The sequence below is a fragment of the Aulostomus chinensis genome, chromosome 1 (genome assembly GCF_037954235.1).
Source record: "Aulostomus chinensis isolate RoL2024-O1b breed Wild chromosome 1, RoL_Achi_v1.0, whole genome shotgun sequence".
NCBI lineage: Eukaryota > Metazoa > Chordata > Actinopteri > Syngnathiformes > Aulostomidae > Aulostomus > Aulostomus chinensis.
Genome location: NC_141320.1, coordinates 8,129,003 through 8,149,561, shown reverse-complemented (window position 1 = coordinate 8,149,561; position 20,559 = coordinate 8,129,003). Strand labels below are relative to the sequence as shown.

The following is a 20,559-nucleotide window of genomic DNA, read 5'->3' as shown; positions in this document are numbered from 1 at the left end:
CACAGTAAAACTGCCAAATCCTCCTCTGCTCTCCACTCTGACAGACGGCAGAGAGCGAGCAGAGAAGGGAGGGGCTCTCAAACCCTAGCAACAAGGCTCTGTGAAGTCTCAGCTCTCCCCTCTATGGTCAGATCTGACAGCTCTCTACCAATCAGTAGCTGTGCTGCAATGCAACTCATGACGTGTCATCATGCCACCTCTCTGCCAATCAGTTGCTGTGCCACAGAGCACTCAGTGACGTCTCCTCACAGGAGCTGATAAAAGCTGAGGGCTGCGGTCACCATTTTCTCTTGCTCTCTCGGCTGGAGGTAAGTACTGTCTTCTTTGTTGCAAGACTTATTGTTAGCTTCAGCCATGTTGCCATTAATTCAGTATTTTCATTTGGTTATTCGACACTATTTCCGCTACTTACATGTGCTCCGTTAATACAGTAATGTTATCATGCACTTACAACCCCTATCTCCGCCGTCTTAACTACAATGAAGCTTGCTCCTCTTCCACCATTTAGCATCACCGCGACTCGGCCGCTAGCTCCTCTCCGACCATTTCGCATCACTGCGACTCGGCCGCTAGCTCCTCGTCGGCCATTTCGCATCACCGCGACTCGGCCGCTAGCTCCTCGTCGGCCATTTCGCATCACCGCGACTCGGCCGCTAGCTCCTCGTCGGCCATTTCGCATCACCGCGACTCGGCCGCTAGCTCCTCGTCGGCCATTTCGCATCACCGCGACTCGGCCGCTAGCTCCTCGTCGGCCATTTCGCATCACCGCGACTCGGCCGCTAGCTCCTCGTGGGCCATTTCGCATCACCGCGACTCGGCCGCTAGCTCCTCGTCGGCCATTTCGCATCACCGCGACTCGGCCGCTAGCTCTTCTTCGACCATTTTACATAATCTATCTACATATATGGTTTTGTGTATTTTTATTTGTGTAAGTATGTATATATGTGTATGATTGCATGTATGTGCCTACATGTATGTGTGTATACATGTTTGTATTGCACATCTTTTCTATATCTACATCATATTTCTTCTTTTAATACTTAACAGTATATGTCACAATATTATTCATTGCATTCGTGCTACTATTATGTTGTAAAAACACCTTCATGTTTACTTTACAGATCTTCACTTGTCCCTTGCTGCTCTGCTGCTTTGTGCTACTACATCTACAACTCGTCTTCAGGAAAACTCTACTTTGAAAAATACACACATACACATAGTTACTTACATTTGTTGAACACATCTTTTGTCTCATTCACCACTTTTGCATTTGTTCACACACGCTCACGAACTCACAGACACACACACACACACACACTCACTCACTCACTCACACTCACTCTACATTTACTGATTGCTCATCTCCCACAACCAAGGTAAGTTGCACTTCTTTAATTCCCCCACTTCTGACGATCACGGCCCTCCCGTTTGTGAGTACAACTACCATTCTATACTTGTACGCTTTGTCTGTGAACACTTAGTTTCAAAATTTCTCTTTAGTAGATGCCCCGTTCCAAGTCCCACCGGCTTGCCCAGGCGGCCAAGCGGAGGATGGCGCAGCGGGAGCCTTGGACCCCTGGGCCACCTGTCCCCGAGTTTGTTGCTCGTATGCATCAACACTTTTTTAAATACCAAACTCCTGCTACTCTAACATGTGCTACAAAAACCATGTCTGCCTTTGCCTCTCATTCTAACATATCTCCATCCTAACAGGGCGCGGTACCGGACGCCGCCACCGCGTGCGGAGATGGCCAACTTCACTCTACACCAACCACTCCGTGAAGTTGGTCACTCCTGCACAGACCACCGGCCAGAAGGTACTGATCTTTTTCATTCTACATCATTGCATGCATCTATGCTCTCATGCTGGTGTGTGTTCTAAAAAATTGCTTTTGTGACAGATGGTGTTCGTCCTCGGAGACTCCCACCTGCGCGCCATCGTCGACGGCTTTGTGAGTATGCCGCAGGGTTCTCTCTCTTTCGGCTTCTTGTCTGTTCCAGGTGGAGCCGCCTCTGACCTCAGGACCGAGGTCATGCATGCCGCCCTCCCCTGGACCCCGGACTTGGTGTGCGTGGGGGCCCCCAGCAACAACCTCACAGCCAGCAGGACTGTTGGTGAGGCGGCGTTGGACTTCAGTGCTCTCCTGACCACAGTCAGCAGCCTCTGGCCGACGGTGAGCTTCTGTTCGTTATATACTGTTACTATTATGTCTTCCCTCCTATACAGTCACACTTGTTACTTATGTCATTATTTACATTCACACTTAACATTTGTTTCATTTCGCCCTTCAAGGTGTTAGTGATGGATTTCCCTCCACGCTTAACCATCGATCCGGCCTTGCAGGACCTGCTGCGTCAGGAATACCGCCGTGTCGCAGCGCGCATGGGTACGTTAAACTTTTACACATTTTCTTGTCCAATCAATTGCATACTTCTATTTAATGTAGAGTACACCATTATACTAGGTATTTCTGCTTTCCACATCTCTCAGGTATCCCATACGTGTCTATGGCGGAGCACCTCCCAGTCCATCGGTTGGAGCTGTGGTGCCACGACGGTGTAAGTACAGCTTAATGTTATCATTTACATATGTCGTGTGCTTTACCTTCCCTCTCTTTCCATGCTACGTGACCTTACGCCATTAAAGTCTGCTTTGTTTTCCTATCTTTCAGGTGCATCTCAGCGACTCCGATGGCATGCCGGTTGTGGTGGACCTGCTGTGGAACGCCGCGGTCCGTCAGCTCGCCCCCCCTCCACCACAGCCCACCGTGTCACCCCGCACATCGCCACGTGTCAGGGTGTCTCCCAGGGTGATCGTGACGGGACACGTTCCTGTGCCTCGTCGTCGTGACCCCCGGGAGTGGACCCTCGTTGGACGGGCATGCGCGGTAATGTATTTCACTATTGTATTATCCAAATGCACATTTCCTTACGCTTTTTGTCATAAGCAACATCTAATATATATCCTCCTTCCCCTCTTTGCTTTCTATTTGAAAGACTGGTACACCTCCGGCCCGACGGTCTGCCATCCCCTCCAACCCGGTGTGGTTCAGCAGTGACATGCTGGATGCCATGGAGAAGGTTTCACCTTCTTCTGGCTCTGGCTGCACTGCTGTTCCACCAGCTGGCCAGGTAACTATACCACTCATCACATGTACTGTTTCAAGCCTACATTCATATCAGATGTTGTAAAAAAAAATTCTCTCCTTCCTTCAGCCTTCCCCTGGGCACGGGAAGCGCCAGCGCCAACGTGTTGCCTCAAAGCTCAAAGGAGGAAAGCGACAGGTTGGTATTTGGATCTTTTCCTCCAATAACTGCAATAAAACTTACACCTGCATTTTGACTTATACATGTAAATCCACTTATTTTGTACTTACACTCCTTTTCTTTCTTTAGGTGCTGGCAACACCACCTGCCCATCTGACCGTGTCCGCCTCCAAGCCCCGTCCAGCAGCGCAGCAGGTTCGCCTTGCTTTAATTACATACACTTTACTTCTTGTGGCTCATTCAAATCACCAACATTTCCTCTCCTACTTCATTTACATTTAACATTCTCTTTTCATCTTCTATCAGGTGGAGGCGGCAGCCAAGGCGTGCGTGGAGGAGTCTGCGGTGCCACTGACTGCTGCCGTGGTGCCAGAGGGTCGGAGGAGAGAGGTTGCCGCAGCTTGCCCGGCCTTGCTGACGGAATCGACTGTCCAGGAGCCAGCGCAGACAACCACCAAAGCTAAGACCAACTTTTCTATGTTCTCTTTGCATGACGTTAAAGCAGCTAATGGAGATTCCAATGGCAATGATGTGGCAATGGTGGCTCCTAATAGCAGAGGGATTAAGGTAGGCAAGGTTGTGAAGGGCTCATTTCACCAGGGACATGAGCAGTTTAAGTATGGAGGACTGCAGTGTATGGCTGTTGCTTTGGTCAGCATAGCCAAACACACTTTCAGCAGTGTGTTCTCCTGGAAGAGGTGTGATGTAGATCGTGTCTTGTATGAAGGTGACGAGTTATACACCTTCCTGCGTGACAGTGGCTCTTTTACACATCCCTCAAATCTGCTATCTGTTCCTGATCTGCCACACCACTTGGAAGTTGATGGACAGATATGCAGCTTCCATTTTGGGGATGTACTGTTGGGTGAAGTTGGTGTGACTGAAGGTGAGCTGGTGGACTTTGGTGTCTTTATCAGTCTGCGTGATGGACTGGCCAGGATCTTCAGTGAGTACAGCACATGTCTTATGACACTGTGTGGAAACACCACTTCTATCATCCATCAGGATGGACAGTTTGCTGTTGTCGACAGTCACTCACGGAATTATAGTGGCTTGTCACATTGCCGTGGTACGAGTGTGGTTCTGCATTTTGCAGGTATTGATGACCTGCACCACTACATCTGCTGTTTGGCTGAGAGTCTCAGTTCAAACCAGAAGCTTTTCGAACTCTGTGGTGTTGTTGTGTGTTCAGATGTGAATGCAGTTCCATCTGGAGAGAGCTGTATGGTTGAGGCCAGTGAAGCGAGACAGTCCATCTTTATTGACAAAACCGTACATGATGACTCCACCATCTCGGAATGTCTTCCTACTGTACCTACAAGTCTGGCCATGTTTAACATTGCGTCATCTTTTAATGTCAGCACTGCGTCACAGGAAGGACCACACGGTACTCATGACACAAAGCGCACAATTTCTCCTGACACCCATGTGTCAAAGAAATTAAAGACGCTTGAAGACTGTATGCTTAAAACAGATGTAGAATTTCTTAGCGCTGTCACAAATGACACGCTGTTTTGTCCTCTCGGTGTACGTACTTGTCAGGTTTTGTGTCAAAAGTTCAACATTGACTTTGACAAGTTCAATCCTCCACTCTCCACAGAAGTTGGATTGATCGGTCCTCCATGTAAGAATGAGAGGATCGTTGCTGATGGGAACTGCTTCTTCAGAGCCATCTCTCAGGCAGTGAGTGGCTCTCAGAAGCACCATCGGACGATTAGATCAGCTGTTTGTAAAGAGCTGGAGAGAAATGCTCAGAAATATGTCTCTCTTTTGAGAAGACCATATTCCTCTGTGTCACAGTACCTCCAGCAGTCCAGGATGAAATATGTTAATACTTGGGCCACTGAGGTGGAAATACAGGTCACGGCAGATTTGTTAGGAGTTAGTGTTTGCACTTTTCTGCATGGACGTTGGATTAAATATAGCAGTGCCAGTGACCTTTTTTACCCTGAGTGCATTTATGTACAAAACATCCTGGACAGGCATTTTGAGAATGTGGTCTGTGTGTCTAAGCCTGGACAACAGACATGTTATGGTTGTTGTAAACTTGTGGATGTGCCAATTTACACCTTGAGGACTACAATGAAGGATGTTGACATAGAATCTGTAGAATATAACTTTCCATTTGTGGTTTCTGACAAGGGTCTTGACACTGATAAGGTTGTGCAAAATGATAATCAGGTAAAAGTTAATGTTACTTCTCGTACATCACGATATTTGACGCAAAAGAAAAGGACACGTGAAAAATTGAATATGTTGATCAGAAAGCAACATAGATTGTCTTACAGACATATGTATTCAGAAAATATCCACTATAGGGAAAGGAAAAAATTACAGACTCGGATTAAATATCATGCAGTATTGGCACATAAACAGCATGTAAAAGCAAACAGTAAAGCGAGGAGTCTGAAAAACTACCATCACAACACTGATCACAGACAGAAAGTAAAGGACAAAAGTAAAGTAAACAGCATGATAAAGTATAAACTAAACATCCAGTACAGACAAAGTGTTAAATCCAAAAGTGTTGCTAAATACAAACACAATATCCACCATCGAGAAAACATTAAAACAAGAAGTTTATTGAAGTTTAAAAATAATTTACAGCATCAACAGAAACTTAAAAACACAAAACTCCTTAAATATCAAACAAATGTCAAACATAGAATGCAAGTCAGAGCCAAAAATAAGGAAATTGGGAAAAGGAAGTATCATGAAAGCTCCAAATTTAAACAGCAAGTTATTTCCACTGCTCAATTAAGTAGAAAAAGCGCAGCTGAAAAGTGTCAAGACTTCAATTTTGTTATGGAACGATTCTTGGAAAAGGTTAGCGACGGCCCTGAGTTCATTTGTTGTGTCTGTCATCGGTTGTTGTTCAGAACTCAGGTGCTGGGTTGTAGCTATGAAATGTACGCTGGAAATTCTGCTAGAGTTGCCGTTGCTAACCGATGCATTAGTGACACGTATTTGCATAGGTGTTGTAGTGATTGTGTTGTTCCTTGTGTGTTGGCAGCTTGTAGAGGGGAACTTTGGATCTGCCATACGTGTCACAGTAAAATTTCCAAAGGGCAGATTCCAGCTGAGTGTTGGGTCAACAACCTGACACCAGATCCCATTCCGCCGGAACTGGGATGCTTAAATAGCTTGGAGCAACACTTGATTGCGCTGCATATTCCGTTCATGAAATTGTTGGCATTGCCCAAAGGGGGGCAGAACGGAGTACATGGGCCGGTAACATGCGTTCCGGCTAATGTCGTGCAGACAACCAATGTGTTGCCTAGGACTAGCGTGGAAGGGTCCATGATGCAGGTCAAACTTAAACGCAAGTTGACCTACAAAGGACATTATCGATATCAGTTTGTCGATAGTACACGAGTAAGACAGGCGCTACACTTTTTGAAAAGGAATAATCCTTTTTACCAGAACATTGACTTCAATGAGGATTGGGTCAATGACTTTTGTCGCCAGGACGATGGCGAGACTGAGGAGGTTCAGTCTGACGGTGAGGACGGAGCTGTCGTAGAGGGGGCAGAGTCTTGTGAGCAGAAGCAGGTCGTTTCAGAGGGTGCGGTGACAGCTCCGTCAGGTGGTCAAGACGACGTGATAGATGATTCAACAGAAATAATTCAAGATGAACTGTTGCATGACAGACAGCAGCACTGCATGTTTCAGGACACTTGTCTTATGCCTGTTGATATTGGTCAGGAAGCATTAGACCAGTATTTCGAGGACATAATCAACGTGGCGCCTGCGGAAGGGAATAGTCCAGTTAGGCTGCTTTCTGACCACACGAACGAGGCCAAGTGTTTCCCCGTCTTGTTTCCTCTGGGTAGGAAAACATTTCACGACGGGCGCTCGCAAGCGTTGACTCTGACGCGGTACTTCAACAACCGGATTATGCATGCGGATGGCCGCTATTCCGGCAACGTTGAGTACATTTTCTTCAGTCAGTACATGTCTGAGGCTGAGCAAGTGTCCTCTAAAGTTTCCGTGGCAGGGCGTAAGGGTAGGGCAGGTCACAAGTCCCAGAAGGTTAGCGCAGCGATGCTGATGAACGAGGACACTTTGAAGCAGATGTTGCAGGTCGACGAGGGCTTCAGATTTCTGAAGCCCATTCGAGGAACGCCTGCCTTTTGGCAGTCGGTTCAGAAGGACCTGTTAGCATGCGTCCGTCAGCTGGGGATTCCGACGTGGTTCTGTTCGTTTTCGTCTGCTGATCTGCGCTGGCAGAATCTTCTGACCAGTATCCTGAAGCAGGAGGGCAGAACGCAGACGGTAGAGGATTTGGAGTGGGCAGACAGGTGCGAGCTGTTGCGCAGGAACCCCGTGACAGCCGCGAGGATGTTTGATTACAGGTGGCATTGCTTCTTGAATGAGGTTCTCAAGTCTCCTTCACAACCGATTGGCAAAATCACAGATTACTTTTATAGGGTAGAATTTCAGCAGCGTGGCTCCCCTCATGTCCACTGTCTGTTTTGGATTGAGGGGGCTCCCCAAATTGATAAGAACACAGATGAGGAAGTGGTGGCATTTATTGACCAATATGTCACCTGCGACTTAAACCCTGACGATGACACGTTATCGGCTATCGTGGCATCGGTTCAAGCCCACTCAAGGCGACACACCAAATCCTGCTTGAAACACGGAACGTGTCGCTTCCATTTCCCAAAAGTTGTTTCGGCACGAACTTTTGTTTGTAAAACGGAAATTAAAACCTGTACCTGTGATCCGAAGGCCAGAGAGAATCCTCAGTCAACAAGCGTGCCGGTCTGTAATTGTTTTCAAGACACGAATCCCATTAATAAGGAGACGGCACACGCCATTTTGAAAGCTGTGAAGAAGGCTGTTAAAAAAGCGGACGCAGGAGAAGTGGCCTACGCTAGCGTGGACCACTTGTTCCAGACTCTGGGCATTAATCAGGACATTTTTGAGCTGGCTTATAAGCGCTTGCACACAAAGACTAGGGTAGTCTATAAAAGAGGGGTAAAGGATGTCTGGGTGAACCAGTACAATAAGAAATTGTTGCAGTGCTGGAATGCTAACATGGACATTAGCTTTGTCACCGATGCCTATGCAGTAATCATTTACATCATTTCGTATATAACCAAAGCCGAGAGAGAAATTGGGCTTTTATTGGCCAACGCACAAAAAGAAGCATCCAAACAATCAAATCTCTCTGCTAGAGAGGCTTTGAAAAAATTAGGAAGTGTGTATTTGCACAACAGGGACGTTTGTGCCCAGGAGTCGGTGTACAGGCTAACGAACATGCATCTGAGGGAGTGTTCCAGGAAGGTCGTGTTTGTGCCAACGGGGGCAAATGTAGTTAGGATGAGTTTACCCCTCAGTGTGTTGAGGCAGAAAGCCGCTTGTGGTGACATGAGGTCAGAGGATATGTGGATGCCAAATATAGTCGATAGGTATAGGAGCAGGCCAGATGACCAGGTGTTTGACGACATGTGTATGGCTACGTTTGCGTCTGAGTATCGTCTTCTCAGCAAGAATGAAAAGTCCAAGAACATGATTCAACTGAAGAATGGACTTGGCTTCATCTCGAGGAGAACGCGGTCTCAGTTCGCTGTTGTGCGCTACATGCGGTTTGATTTAGAGAAGCAAGAGGAAGCACACTATCAGAGTCTGCTTCAGATGTATCTCCATTACAGAATTGACGCAGATCTGAAACCTGAGGGGTTTCATCTGTTCAGTCAGTTCTATAAGGATGGAGAGGTTAGGTTTAGGGACGGTTCGATGAAGTCGGTTCAAAGCGTCGTCGATGAGAACAGGGCCAGGTTTGAGGTCGATTGTCCTGAGTTGGATCACGCTGAGGAGATTGCTCAGCAAGGTCAGGTGGATGAGGATGTTTGGGGGGAGCTCTGTCCTGAGCTGGAAGCGGAACGCCTCGAGTGTTTAGAGGAGATGAAGGAGCAAAGGCAAGGCGAAAATGCTGATGAGCATTTGGCCGACGCCTTACAAAATGTTCCCGATTTGGCGGCTGCCAAACCAAAAACAGATGTGTTTTTGGAGAGGAACAGGAGCATTTTGCCCAGAAGTGACGGCTTGGCCTTAGTTAGGTCTCTGAACGAGACGCAAATGGCTGTCTTCAACAAAGTTAGACAGTGGTGTCTGCAGAAGGCCATGGGTAAGAACCCAGAGCCTCTGCATGTGTTTTTGACAGGCGGTGCAGGGACGGGGAAAAGTCACTTAATTAGGGCCATTCAGTACGAGGCCGGGAGACTGCTGGCAACACTTTGTCATCAACCAGATAGCATTTCGGTTCTGTTAATGGCCTCCACGGGCATAGCTGCATACACTTTAAATGCAGCAACAATTCATCACTCGCTGAGTATTGGCACACACTCCAGCTTGCCCTACACACCCTTGGGAGAAGACAAACTGAACTCTCTAAGGGCCACATTTAGAGACCTCCAAATTGTCATCATTGATGAGATTAGCATGGTTGATCACAATCTGTTGGCATACGTTCACGGCAGGTTGAGGCAGTTAAAACAGACCGGTGACTTTTCCCCATTCGGTAATGTTAGCATCATAGCCGTCGGTGACTTCTACCAGTTGCCTCCCGTTAAAGGGAAGCCGCTGTACGCTGGTCAGGTTGGTGTGGACCTGTGGTGCCACTTTAGCGTGGTGGAGCTGACTACTGTCGTCAGACAGAAGGACAGCTCCTTTGCTGAGATGTTGAACAGGCTTCGGGTGCGTTCAAAGAAAACCCCCATGTTAGACGGCGACGTCCAAATTTTGAAATCGCGAGAGACAGGGGAAGATAGCTCGGCCTTGCATATTTTCACCACAAATGTGCAAGTGGAAGAATTTAATTTGAACCAGTTGTTCCGCACGTGCCCAGATTATGTTGAGATTGACGCTAAAGACTTTACGCCGAACCGCAAAACCGGCAAATTGGAACCTGGAATCATTAGCAAGGGGCAGGGCACGTGTTTGGAATCTAAATTGTGTTTGGCCCAAAACGCCAGAGTCATGCTCTGTCGTAACGTCGACGTCCAGGACGGTCTGGTCAATGGCGCGTGTGGCACTGTCAGCTACATTGAATTTGGCCCCGACCCCACATTTCCTCTGAGAATTTACGTCAAGTTCGATGACGACAACATTGGCAGACAGAGGAGGACAGAGCGTCCACACGCAGCAGTAGAATACAGGCATTCTACTGCTATTGAACCAGACAGGGAGAAGACCAGGAAGCGCGGTTGTGTGCGGGTGCAGTTTCCCCTCAGGCTAGCGTGGGCTTGTACAGTCCACAAAGTGCAGGGGTTGACTGTAGACCAGGCTGTTGTGTGTTTAAAGAAGGTATTTGCACCTGGGCAGGCGTATGTAGCTCTCAGTCGTGTTAGGGCCTTGTCGGGACTGATCATCAAAGACTTTGAAGAAAAGGCCATTTACTGCAAGGACACCATTAAGGAGGCCATAGCTAGCATGCCTCCATTTTTGATTGAGCAGCCTTCATCAAATACACAGTTCGCGGTGTATTTGATGAACGTACAAAGTTTAAGTCGCCACCTGCTAGACTTGGTGTCCTGCACGCAGCATTTGCAGCTTAACTGCATTGCTGTCACAGAAACATGGCTCACTGCACAGTCCTCATTGGACTGTGTGCAAATCTCTGGCTACGATTTCCACAGTCGTCCTCGGTCTCTGTGTTACAGCGCCGCTGACCCCACATTCTCCAAATTCCAGCAGTTAGAACGCGGTGGCGTCGGCCTGTATAGTTTAGCCCATTCGGATGTCGACATTCTGCAGGTACCCGATTTCAATCTGGAGTGCTTGGTGTGCCTGCACAAAAAATTGAGCATTTCCCTGGCCGTCATTTACCGTCCACCAGCGTATCCAAATTTGCTGTTCAAAGGCAATGTGGGGAGGTTGCTTGACTGGTTAACTCCGACAAGTAACACTGTTGTAGTCATGGGAGACTTTAATGAGAATATTTTGAAAGGGTCATCAATTTGTAAATTTATGGAAGAAAAAGGGTTCACCCAACACGTGACACAAGAGACCACAGAAAAGGGGACGCTAATTGACCACGTTTACGTCAAAACGTCACAGTACGACGTGGAATGTGCAGTCTGGCCAGCCTACTTCAGCGATCACGAAGGGATCCTGTGTAGGTTTTCTGTTTCAGATGATCAGGGGGAGTTAGATGACCTCGCCAGTTTGTTTAGCTTGGATGACTTGGAGGATTTCCAGGGCGATTCTGACCACCAGGATGACTGAGTGTCAAAGCTACATGGCTGTCCCAGGTCAAATACTAGCCTCATGTCAGCTCAGTTGGCTCTGTGTGCTGGTAGGACAAGTTGACTCGGACCTGTTGTTGATAGGAAGCCTGGCATGATTGTTGGCATTTGTTAGTGTAGAAAGTCCCACTCCACCTCTCTGTGCCCTTTTTAATCTTTTAACTTTTTAACCTTTTTAACTTTGGCTATTTATTCTGTGCATGTCTTGACATGCGCGGTTTTTAAGGTATTTATTCATGTATTTATTATTAACTTATTCCACTGTCACGCACTGCACTTACTGCAGTTTTGTAGTGACTATGAGTTGGTAGTTTAGCTCCACGAATCATGGTTCCACTGGTGCTGCGTGACAATCATGGGTCACAGCACGTTGTTGTTGTTGTTGTTATTTATAGTTGTTGTTGGTCATTTATAGTTGTTGTGAGTCACTGTCTGTCACATTATTGCTGTTGGTCTCTTATGAATGTTTTATCAATGTATCATGCATGTATATTTTTGCCTGTTGTCTCTCCTCTCAGCCCCCTCCCTCTTTGTCTCTCTCTCTCTCTCTGTATCTCTCCTCTTCTCCCACTGCCCCCGCCCCTCACCCCCAAGTCTATCTCCCCTCTCCACCCCAGCCCCATCTCTCTCCCTCTCCCTCTCAACCCCAACCGGTCCAGGCAGGTGGCCGCCCACTTTGAGCCTGGTTCTGCCTGAGGTTTCTTCCTGTAAAAGGGAGTTTTTCCTCACCACCGTCGCCAAGTGCTTGCTCATGTGGGAATGTTGGGTTTCTTTCACTAAACTTGTAAATAGTTGGTTTATTGAACCCCAACAGGGAGAAATTAGGGCCTGAGCCAGAAGGTACTTCTGGCGAAGACCCTATTATGTTTGCTCGGCAGAGCAACACATTAGCAGCACTAAAAACACTAAAAACCCACACTAAACAGTGTCCCAGGCCCCCCCAACACCCATGAGGCAACTGGGCCAGACGGCCCGGAGCCAGTTTTCACATACACACCCATTCAAAACCTGGTATTATACTGTTCTTGCTCTCAATGAGTGCGCGCTATATGCGCATAATGCGCATAACGCGCATAATCTAATTTGACCCCCTGAACATGCATGAAATTCGCTGAATTTCGGCACAATCGTTCGGTATGTCTCAACATTCACTAATCAAAAACAAAAACGCCACAAAAGTCTCTAGCGCCACCTAGGGAGCCACACAAAAAAAAGATAATTTTTTTTAATTTCGCGCGCTATAACTCCTCACACAAAACTCCCACAGACATGGGACCAACACCGTTGGACTCGTCTCATCAAGACGAACAATTCTTACACTCTGACCCCTCACCTATCTCCAACAGAATGTCCACAAATTGGACAAAACTGTCAAAATCAGGACTTTTTTTACTCCCCGAACAAAATCTATCTCCTCCTAAACCGTAAATGCCAGGGCTTCCAAACTTTCACACATTACTCTCCCAACTGTGCTCTTCAAAAATCTTTAAAGGCTAATATACTACGCGCTCGGTTTGGATTTTATAAGCCCTCAAAGTGGGGGAGACACGTTTCACGCTTACAATGGAAGTCAATGGGGAGGCCGTGTCCTCTCATGGTACATACTCTCGAACAAATGCTTCTCACGTCTATACCATACATCGCACAGCTTTTAAAAACATATCACTGTATTCCTGACAAAAATCCCTACAAAAATATGGTATTTTGTGTTACTTTCCACCAACGTAGGCCGAGTTATTCAGCTTTTACACACTACATTTCTCTTAATCCTCCACTCTCTCCACTCTAGCACAGATCAAAGAAAGTGCAGCGGGGGAGGGGTTCTTAATGGGCCAGCTGGCAGCTCTGCTCTCAGCTCTGCTCTCAGCTCTGACAGAGATGGCAGAGATTTGTTTACTGTAGTCATGGAAACCACAATTGGCACTTCTCTGCCCTCATGTACATACTCTCAAACAAACACTTGTCGCTTCTAAATTAAAACACTCACACCTTCAGAAAACACACCATTGAATTCCTGAGAAAAAACTCTACGAACTGATGTCTTTACATTACACTTTTGACCAACATATGCAGAGTTATGACTGTGTTTGTCAGTAAAACTGCCAAATCCTCCTCTGCTCTCCACTCTGACAGAGATGGCAGAGAGCGAGCAGAGAAGGGAGGGGCTCTTAAAGGGCCGGCTCTCAGCTCTGCACTCACACTGTGCAGCGCACTGAGGCTCGTATCTCCTAAACTACAAGGCCTAGGGATTTGCCGATTACACCGTTGGATTGGGGCCGGTGTCAAGGACGCGGCCGTAGGCCGCGTGGGGGCTCAGGCCCTAACAACGCTGCTTGCAGCTTTAATTTCATTTAAGTTCTAAATTACTTTCATTAATTATGTTAACTGTATGTTCTAAAAGCATTTTTGTTTGACTTCAGATTTATAATTTCCATTTTGTTACACATGCAGTGACTGTCTCTAATTGACCTTTTGTTCAAATTAATCAGTTAATAAATTCCCATGTTCACCACAGCTGATGTCTGTCTTTTATTGTCACAATAACTGTACATGGACAATGAATGTTGAACTTTCTAATCCACACAGTCAAATGTCCTGTTTTCAATGCTGGATTTTGCCACATTCATGCTTGATGATATTCAGCAACTTAACTGGAAGAACCACAGTAAAGTGACAGCTAACAGGTAGCACAGACAATGATGAACACAAGGGTCAATATGAAGCTGTCACATCTGCAGTCACACTTTGGGTCCAACTGGAGCTTCTACCTCCTCAACTTCAACTCTCACCACTTTGATACCAACATGGATGGAGGAGCACTTCTCCATCACCCTGGGATTGATGATGTCATTCAACACCTTCACTAGGAGAAGCACATCAAACTTAGACAAAGGTAGGACAGAAGATGACAGGCAGACAGATCAATGCTGTCAGCTCAGCACTTGGAGTCACAACTGGAAAAGATGGTCTAAAATATTACTATTGGCCAACATATGGAGAGTTAATGACTGTTTTTAACAGTAAAACTGGCAGAATCCTCCTCTGCCCTTCAGTCTAATACAGATGGTAGAGATTTGTTATCTGTTGTCATGGAAACAGAAAGGGGAGCATCTCTGCTCTCATGGTACATACTATCAGACAAACACTTCTAGCTTCTAAATTAAAAGACCCACACCTTCAAAAAACACACCATTGAATTCCTGAGAAAAAACTCTACGCACTGATGTCTTTACATTCCACTTTTGACCCATATATGCTGAGTTATGACTGTGTTTGTCAGTAAAACTGCCAAATCCTCCTCTGCTCTCCACTCTGACACAGATGGCAGAGAGCGAGCAGAGAAGGGAGGGGCTCTTAAATGGCCGGCTCTCAACTCTGCACTCCCACTGTGCAGCGAACTGAGGCTCGTATCTCCTAAACTACAAGGCCTAGGGATTTGCCGATTACACCGTTGGATTGGGGCCGGCGATCCGGCCGCGGTTAGGCGGGGGCTCAGGCCCTAACAACGCTGCTTGCAGCTTTAATTAGGGCCTGAGCCAGTCCCTGGCGAAGACCCTATTATGTTTCGAAGTCACACCGCCACTTCAAAAGTAAATTTGACCCCCTAAACATTCATGAAAACTCACCAAATTTGGTAAGCACATCGGGTGCGGCGAAAAATTCGATAATTAAAAAAAAAAGAGGCGCTCTACTCAATAGCGCCACCTACATACACAAAAAACCACGCCACAGACTGTAGGAATGTCCTACAGACATGGGACAAACACCATTGAACTCATCTCATCAAGACGGATAAATCATACACTCACACCCCTGACCTAACTGTAACAGGATGTCCACAATTTGGACACGAATGTCTAATTTTGGACAATTTTGCGCCCCGAACAAAATCTATCTCCTCCTAAACCGTAAATGCCAGGGCTTCCAAACTTTTACACATTACTCTCCCAACTGTGCTCTTCAAAAATCTTTAAAGGCTAATATACTACGCGCTCGGTTTGGATTTTATGAGCCGTCAAAGTGGGGGAGACACTTTTCGCCTTACAATGGAAGTCTATGGGGAGAGCGTGTCCTCTCAGGGTACATACTCTCAAACAAATGCTTCTCACATCTACACCATACATTCTACAGCTTTTAAAAACACACCACTGTATTCCTGACAAAAATCCCTACAAAAATATGGTATTTTGTGTGACTTTTGACCAACGTATGCCGACTTGTTCAGCTTTTACACACTACATTTCTCTGAATCCTCCACTCTCTCCACTCCAGCACAGATCAGACACAGTGCAGCGGGGGAGGGGTTCTTAAAGGGCCAGCTGGCAGCTCTGCTCTCAGCTCTGACAGAGATGGCAGAGAGCGAGCAGAGAAGGGAGGGGCTCTTAAAGGGCCGGCTCTCAGCTCTGCAGTCACACTGTGCAGCGCACTGAGGCTCGTATCTCCTAAACTACAAGGCCTAGGGATTTGCCGATTACACCGTTGGATTGGGGCCGGTGTCAAGGACGCGGCCGTAGGCCGCGCGGGGGCTCAGGCCCTAACAACGCTGCTTGCAGCTTTAATTATTATTATTATTCTTTCTTTCTTCCGCGACATCTTAAACGCTTAATTTGACCCCCTGAACATGCATGAAATTCGCTGAAATTTTGCACGCACGTCCGGTCCGGCGAAAAATTCGATATTTAAAAAAAAAAATCCGGAAAAACTCAATAGCGCCACCTACAGAGCTACAAAAGTACACAAAAATTAAAATAGTTATAACTGCTTGCACGAATGTCCCACAGACATGGGACCAACACCGTTGGAATCGTCTCATTAAGACGAAAAATTCATACACTCTGACCTCTCACCTATCTACAACACAATGTCCACAAATTGGACAAAACTGTCAAAAAAAGGAATTTTTTACTCCCCGAACAAAATCTATCTCCTCCTAGGCCGTTAATGGTATTGCTTCCAGACTTTCACACATGACTCTCCCAACACTGCTCTTAAAAAATCTTTAAAGGTTTTTTCAAAATCCAATCGGTTCCCATTTTATAAGCTGTCAAAGTCGGGGAGACACGTTTCACGTTACAATGGAAGTCAATGGGGAGGCTGTGTCCTCTCATGGTACATACTCTCAAACAAATGCTTCTCACGTCTACACTGAAACTCTCACAGCTTCACGAAACACACCACTGGATTCCTCAAAAAAATCTCTACAAAAATATGGTATTATATCCCACTTCCAAGTAACATATGCAGAGTTATTTGCTTTTCACACACTAAAAATGTACACTTTTAAGCTGCTCTCCACTCAGGCACAGATGGCAGAGATTTGTTTACTGTAGTCATGGAAACCACAATTGGAGGGTCTCTGCCCTCATGTACATACTCTCAAACAAACACTTGTAGCTTCTAAACTAAAACACTCACACCTTCAAAAAGCACACCATTGAATTCCTGACAAAAAACTCTACGCACTGATGTCTTTACTTTCAACTTTTGACCAACATATGCTGAGTTATGACTGTGTTTCACAGTAAAACTGTCAAATCCTCCTCTGCTCTCCACTCTGACAGAGATGGCAGAGAGCGAGCAGAGAAGGGAGGGGCTCTTAAAGGGCCGGCTCTCAGCTCTGCAGTCACGCTGTGCAGCGAACTGAGGCTCGTATCTCCTAAACTACAAGGCCTAGGGATTTGCCGATTACACCGTTGGATTCGGGCCGGCGATCCGGCCGCGGTTAGGCGGGGGCTCAGGCCCTAACAACGCTGCTTGCAGCTTTAATTATTATTATTCTTTCTTTCTTCTCCCGCCACTTTGACGCTTAATTTGACCCCCTGAACATGCATGAAATTCGATGAAATTTGGCACGCACGTCCGGTCCGGCAAAAAATTCGATCTTTTAAAAAAAAAAATTACAAAAACTGTATAGCGCCACCTAGGGAGCCAAAAAACCACATCACAACAATTGGAGTGCTATAACTTCTTGCACGAATGTCCCACAGACATGGGACCAACACCATTGGACTCGTCTCATCAAGACGAAAATTTCATATGCTCTGACCTCTCACCTATCTACAACAGAATGTCCACAAATTGGACAAAACTGTCAAAAAAAGGACTTTTTTTCTCCCCAAACAAAATCGATCTTGTCCTCGGGCATTAATTGTATCGCTTCCAAACTTTCACACCTCAATCACACAACTGTGCTCTTCACAAATCTTCAAAGGTTTTTATATGAATCGCTCCGATTCCGTTTTATAAGCCGTCAAAGTCGGGGAGACACGTTTCACGCTTACAATGGAAGTCAATGGGGTGGCCGTGTCTTCTCATGGTACAAACTCTCGAACAAATGCTTCTCACGTCTAAACTAAAACTCTCACAGCTTCACAAAACATATCAGTCGATTCCTCAGAAAAATCTCTACAAAAATATGGTATTATATTCCACTTCCAAGCAACATATGCAGAGTTATTTGCTTTTCACACACTAAAAATGTACACTTTTCAGCTGCTCTAGACTCAGGCACAGATGGCAGAGATTTGTTTACTGTAGTCATGGAAACCACAATTGGAGCTTCTCTGCCCTCATGTACATACTCTCAAACAAACACTTGTAGCTTCTAAACTAAAACACTCACACCTTCAGAAAACACACCATTGAATTCCTGAGAAAAAACTCTACGCACTGATGTCTTTACTTTCAACTTTTGACCCACATATGCAGAGTTATGACTGTGTTTCACAGTTAAACCGCCAAATCCTCCTCTGCTCTCCACTCTGACACAGATGGCAGAGAGCGAGCAGAGAAGGGAGGGGCTCTTAAAGGGCCGGCTCTCAGCTCTGCAGTCACACTGTGCAGCGCGCTGAGGCTCGTATCTCCTAAACTACAAGGCCTAGGGATTTGCCGATTACACCGTTGGATTCGGGCCGGCGATCCGGCCGCGGTTAGGCGGGGGCTCAGGCCCTAACAACGCTGCTTGCAGCTTTAATTAGGGCCTGAGCCAGAAGGTACTTCTGGGCGAAGACCCTATTATGTTTCGAAGTCAGAGAGACACGAAGTCAGCACTAAAAGCAGTAAAAAAACACACTTAGGAGCATCACAGGCCTCTAAAAACATCACAGGGGGGTCCGGGGGGGGACAGGGGGGTGAGGTCCCCCATTGAAACCAATGGTGGCAAAAATTTTATCTGAAATTGCAAAGTTTTATTATTATTATTATTATTATTATTAGGGCCTGAGCCAGAAGGTACTTCTGGGCGAAGACCCTATTATGTTTCGAAGTCAGAGAGACACGAAGTCAGCGCTAAAAGCAGTAAAAACACACACTTAGGAGCATCGCAGGCCTCTAAAAACATCACAGGGGGGTCCGGGGGGGGACAGGGGGGTGAGGTCTCCCATTGAAAACAATGGTGGCAGAATTATATCTGAAATTGCTGCGTTTTAATATTATTATTATTATTCTTTCTTTCTTCTCCCGCCACTTTGACGCTTAATTTGACCCCCTGAACATACATGAAATTCGATGAAATTTGGCACGCACGTCCGGTCCGGCAAAAAATTCGATCTTTTAAAAAAAAAAATTACAAAAACTGTATAGCGCCACCTAGGGAGCCAAAAAACCACATCACAACAATTGGAGTGCTATAACTTCTTGCACGAATGTCCCACAGACATGGGACCAACACCATTGGACTCGTCTCATCAAGACGAAAATTTCATATGCTCTGACCTCTCACCTATCTACAACAGAATGTCCACAAATTGGACAAAACTGTCAAAAAAAGGACTTTTTTTCTCCCCAAACAAAATCGATCTTGTCCTCGGGCATTAATTGTATCGCTTCCAAACTTTCACACCTCAATCACACAACTGTGCTCTTCACAAATCTTCAAAGGTTTTTATATGAATCGCTCCGATTCCGTTTTATAAGCCGTCAAAGTCGGGGAGACACGTTTCACGCTTACAATGGAAGTCAATGGGGTGGCCGTGTCTTCTCATGGTACAAACTCTCGAACAAATGCTTCTCACGTCTAAACTAAAACTCTCACAGCTTCACAAAACATATCAGTCGATTCCTCAGAAAAATCTCTACAAAAATATGGTATTATATTCCACTTCCAAGCAACATATGCAGAGTTATTTGCTTTTCACACACTAAAAATGTACACTTTTCAGCTGCTCTAGACTCAGGCACAGATGGCAGAGATTTGTTTACTGTAGTCATGGAAACCACAATTGGAGCTTCTCTGCCCTCATGTACATACTCTCAAACAACCACTTGTAGCTTCTAAACTAAAACACTCACACCTTCAGAAAACACACCATTGAATTCCTGAGAAAAAACTCTACGCACTGATGTCTTTACTTTCAACTTTTGACCCACATATGCAGAGTTATGACTGTGTTTCACAGTTAAACCGCCAAATCCTCCTCTGCTCTCCACTCTGACACAGATGGCAGAGAGCGAGCAGAGAAGGGAGGGGCTCTTAAAGGGCCGGCTCTCAGCTCTGCAGTCACACTGTGCAGCGCGCTGAGGCTCGTATCTCCTAAACTACAAGGCCTAGGGATTTGCCGATTACACCGTTGGATTGGGGCCGGCGATCCGGCCGCGGTTAGGCGGGGGCTCAGGCCCTAACAACGCTGCTTGCAGCTTTAATTAGGGCCTGAGCCAGTCCCTGGCGAAGACCCTATTATGTTTCGAAGTCACACTCGCCACTTCAAAAGTAAATTTGACCCCCTAAACATGCATGAAAACTCACCAAATTTGGTAAGCACATAGGGTGCGGCGAAAAATTCGATAATTAAAAAAAAAAGAGGCGCTCTACTCAATAGCGCCACCTACATACACAAAAAACCACGCCACAGACTGTAGGAATGTCCTACAGACATGGGACAAACACCATTGAACTCGTCTCATCAAGACGGATAAATCATACACTCACACCCCTGACCTAACTGTAACAGGATGTCCACAATTTGGACACAAATGTCTAATTTTGGACAATTTTGCGCCCCCAACTAAATCTATCTCCTCCTAAACCGTAAATGCCAGG

The 20,559-nt window shown here is 46.2% G+C and overlaps 2 protein-coding genes across 2 annotated transcripts; both read left to right on the top strand.

Annotated features, from left to right (window-relative positions):
• The first annotated feature begins 236 nt into the window (after positions 1-236).
• LOC147270227 (uncharacterized) lies at positions 237-2,465 on the top strand. Its single transcript, XM_086205102.1, has 5 exons — positions 237-308; positions 1,122-1,606; positions 1,714-1,817; positions 1,902-2,174; positions 2,448-2,465. Exons 2-5 carry the CDS (start codon positions 1,504-1,506, stop codon positions 2,463-2,465), a joined length of 498 nt encoding a protein of 165 aa, XP_086061228.1. The 5' UTR covers positions 237-308; positions 1,122-1,503.
• A 31-nt stretch (positions 2,466-2,496) lies between these two features.
• On the top strand, positions 2,497-13,043 carry LOC147270226 (uncharacterized). Its single transcript, XM_086211964.1, has 6 exons — positions 2,497-2,559; positions 2,673-2,888; positions 2,998-3,132; positions 3,217-3,285; positions 3,397-3,462; positions 3,574-13,043. Exons 1-6 carry the CDS (start codon positions 2,509-2,511, stop codon positions 11,500-11,502), a joined length of 8,466 nt encoding a protein of 2,821 aa, XP_086068090.1. The 5' UTR covers positions 2,497-2,508; the 3' UTR covers positions 11,503-13,043.
• Positions 13,044-20,559: the final 7,516 nt, after the last annotated feature.

Coding starts and splice junctions, on each gene's coding strand:
- LOC147270227 (XM_086205102.1), top strand. CDS start 1,504: ATGCCCCGTTCCAAGTCCCACCGGCTTGCCCAGGCGGCCAAGCGGAGG. Junction 1,607..1,713: donor TGTCCCCGAGTTTGTTGCTC/GTATGCATCAAC, acceptor CCATCCTAACAG/GGCGCGGTACCGGACGCCGC. Junction 1,818..1,901: donor CACAGACCACCGGCCAGAAG/GTACTGATCTTT, acceptor CTTTTGTGACAG/ATGGTGTTCGTCCTCGGAGA.
- LOC147270226 (XM_086211964.1), top strand. CDS start 2,509: ATGGCGGAGCACCTCCCAGTCCATCGGTTGGAGCTGTGGTGCCACGAC. Junction 3,133..3,216: donor CTGTTCCACCAGCTGGCCAG/GTAACTATACCA, acceptor TCCTTCCTTCAG/CCTTCCCCTGGGCACGGGAA. Junction 3,463..3,573: donor CCCGTCCAGCAGCGCAGCAG/GTTCGCCTTGCT, acceptor ATCTTCTATCAG/GTGGAGGCGGCAGCCAAGGC.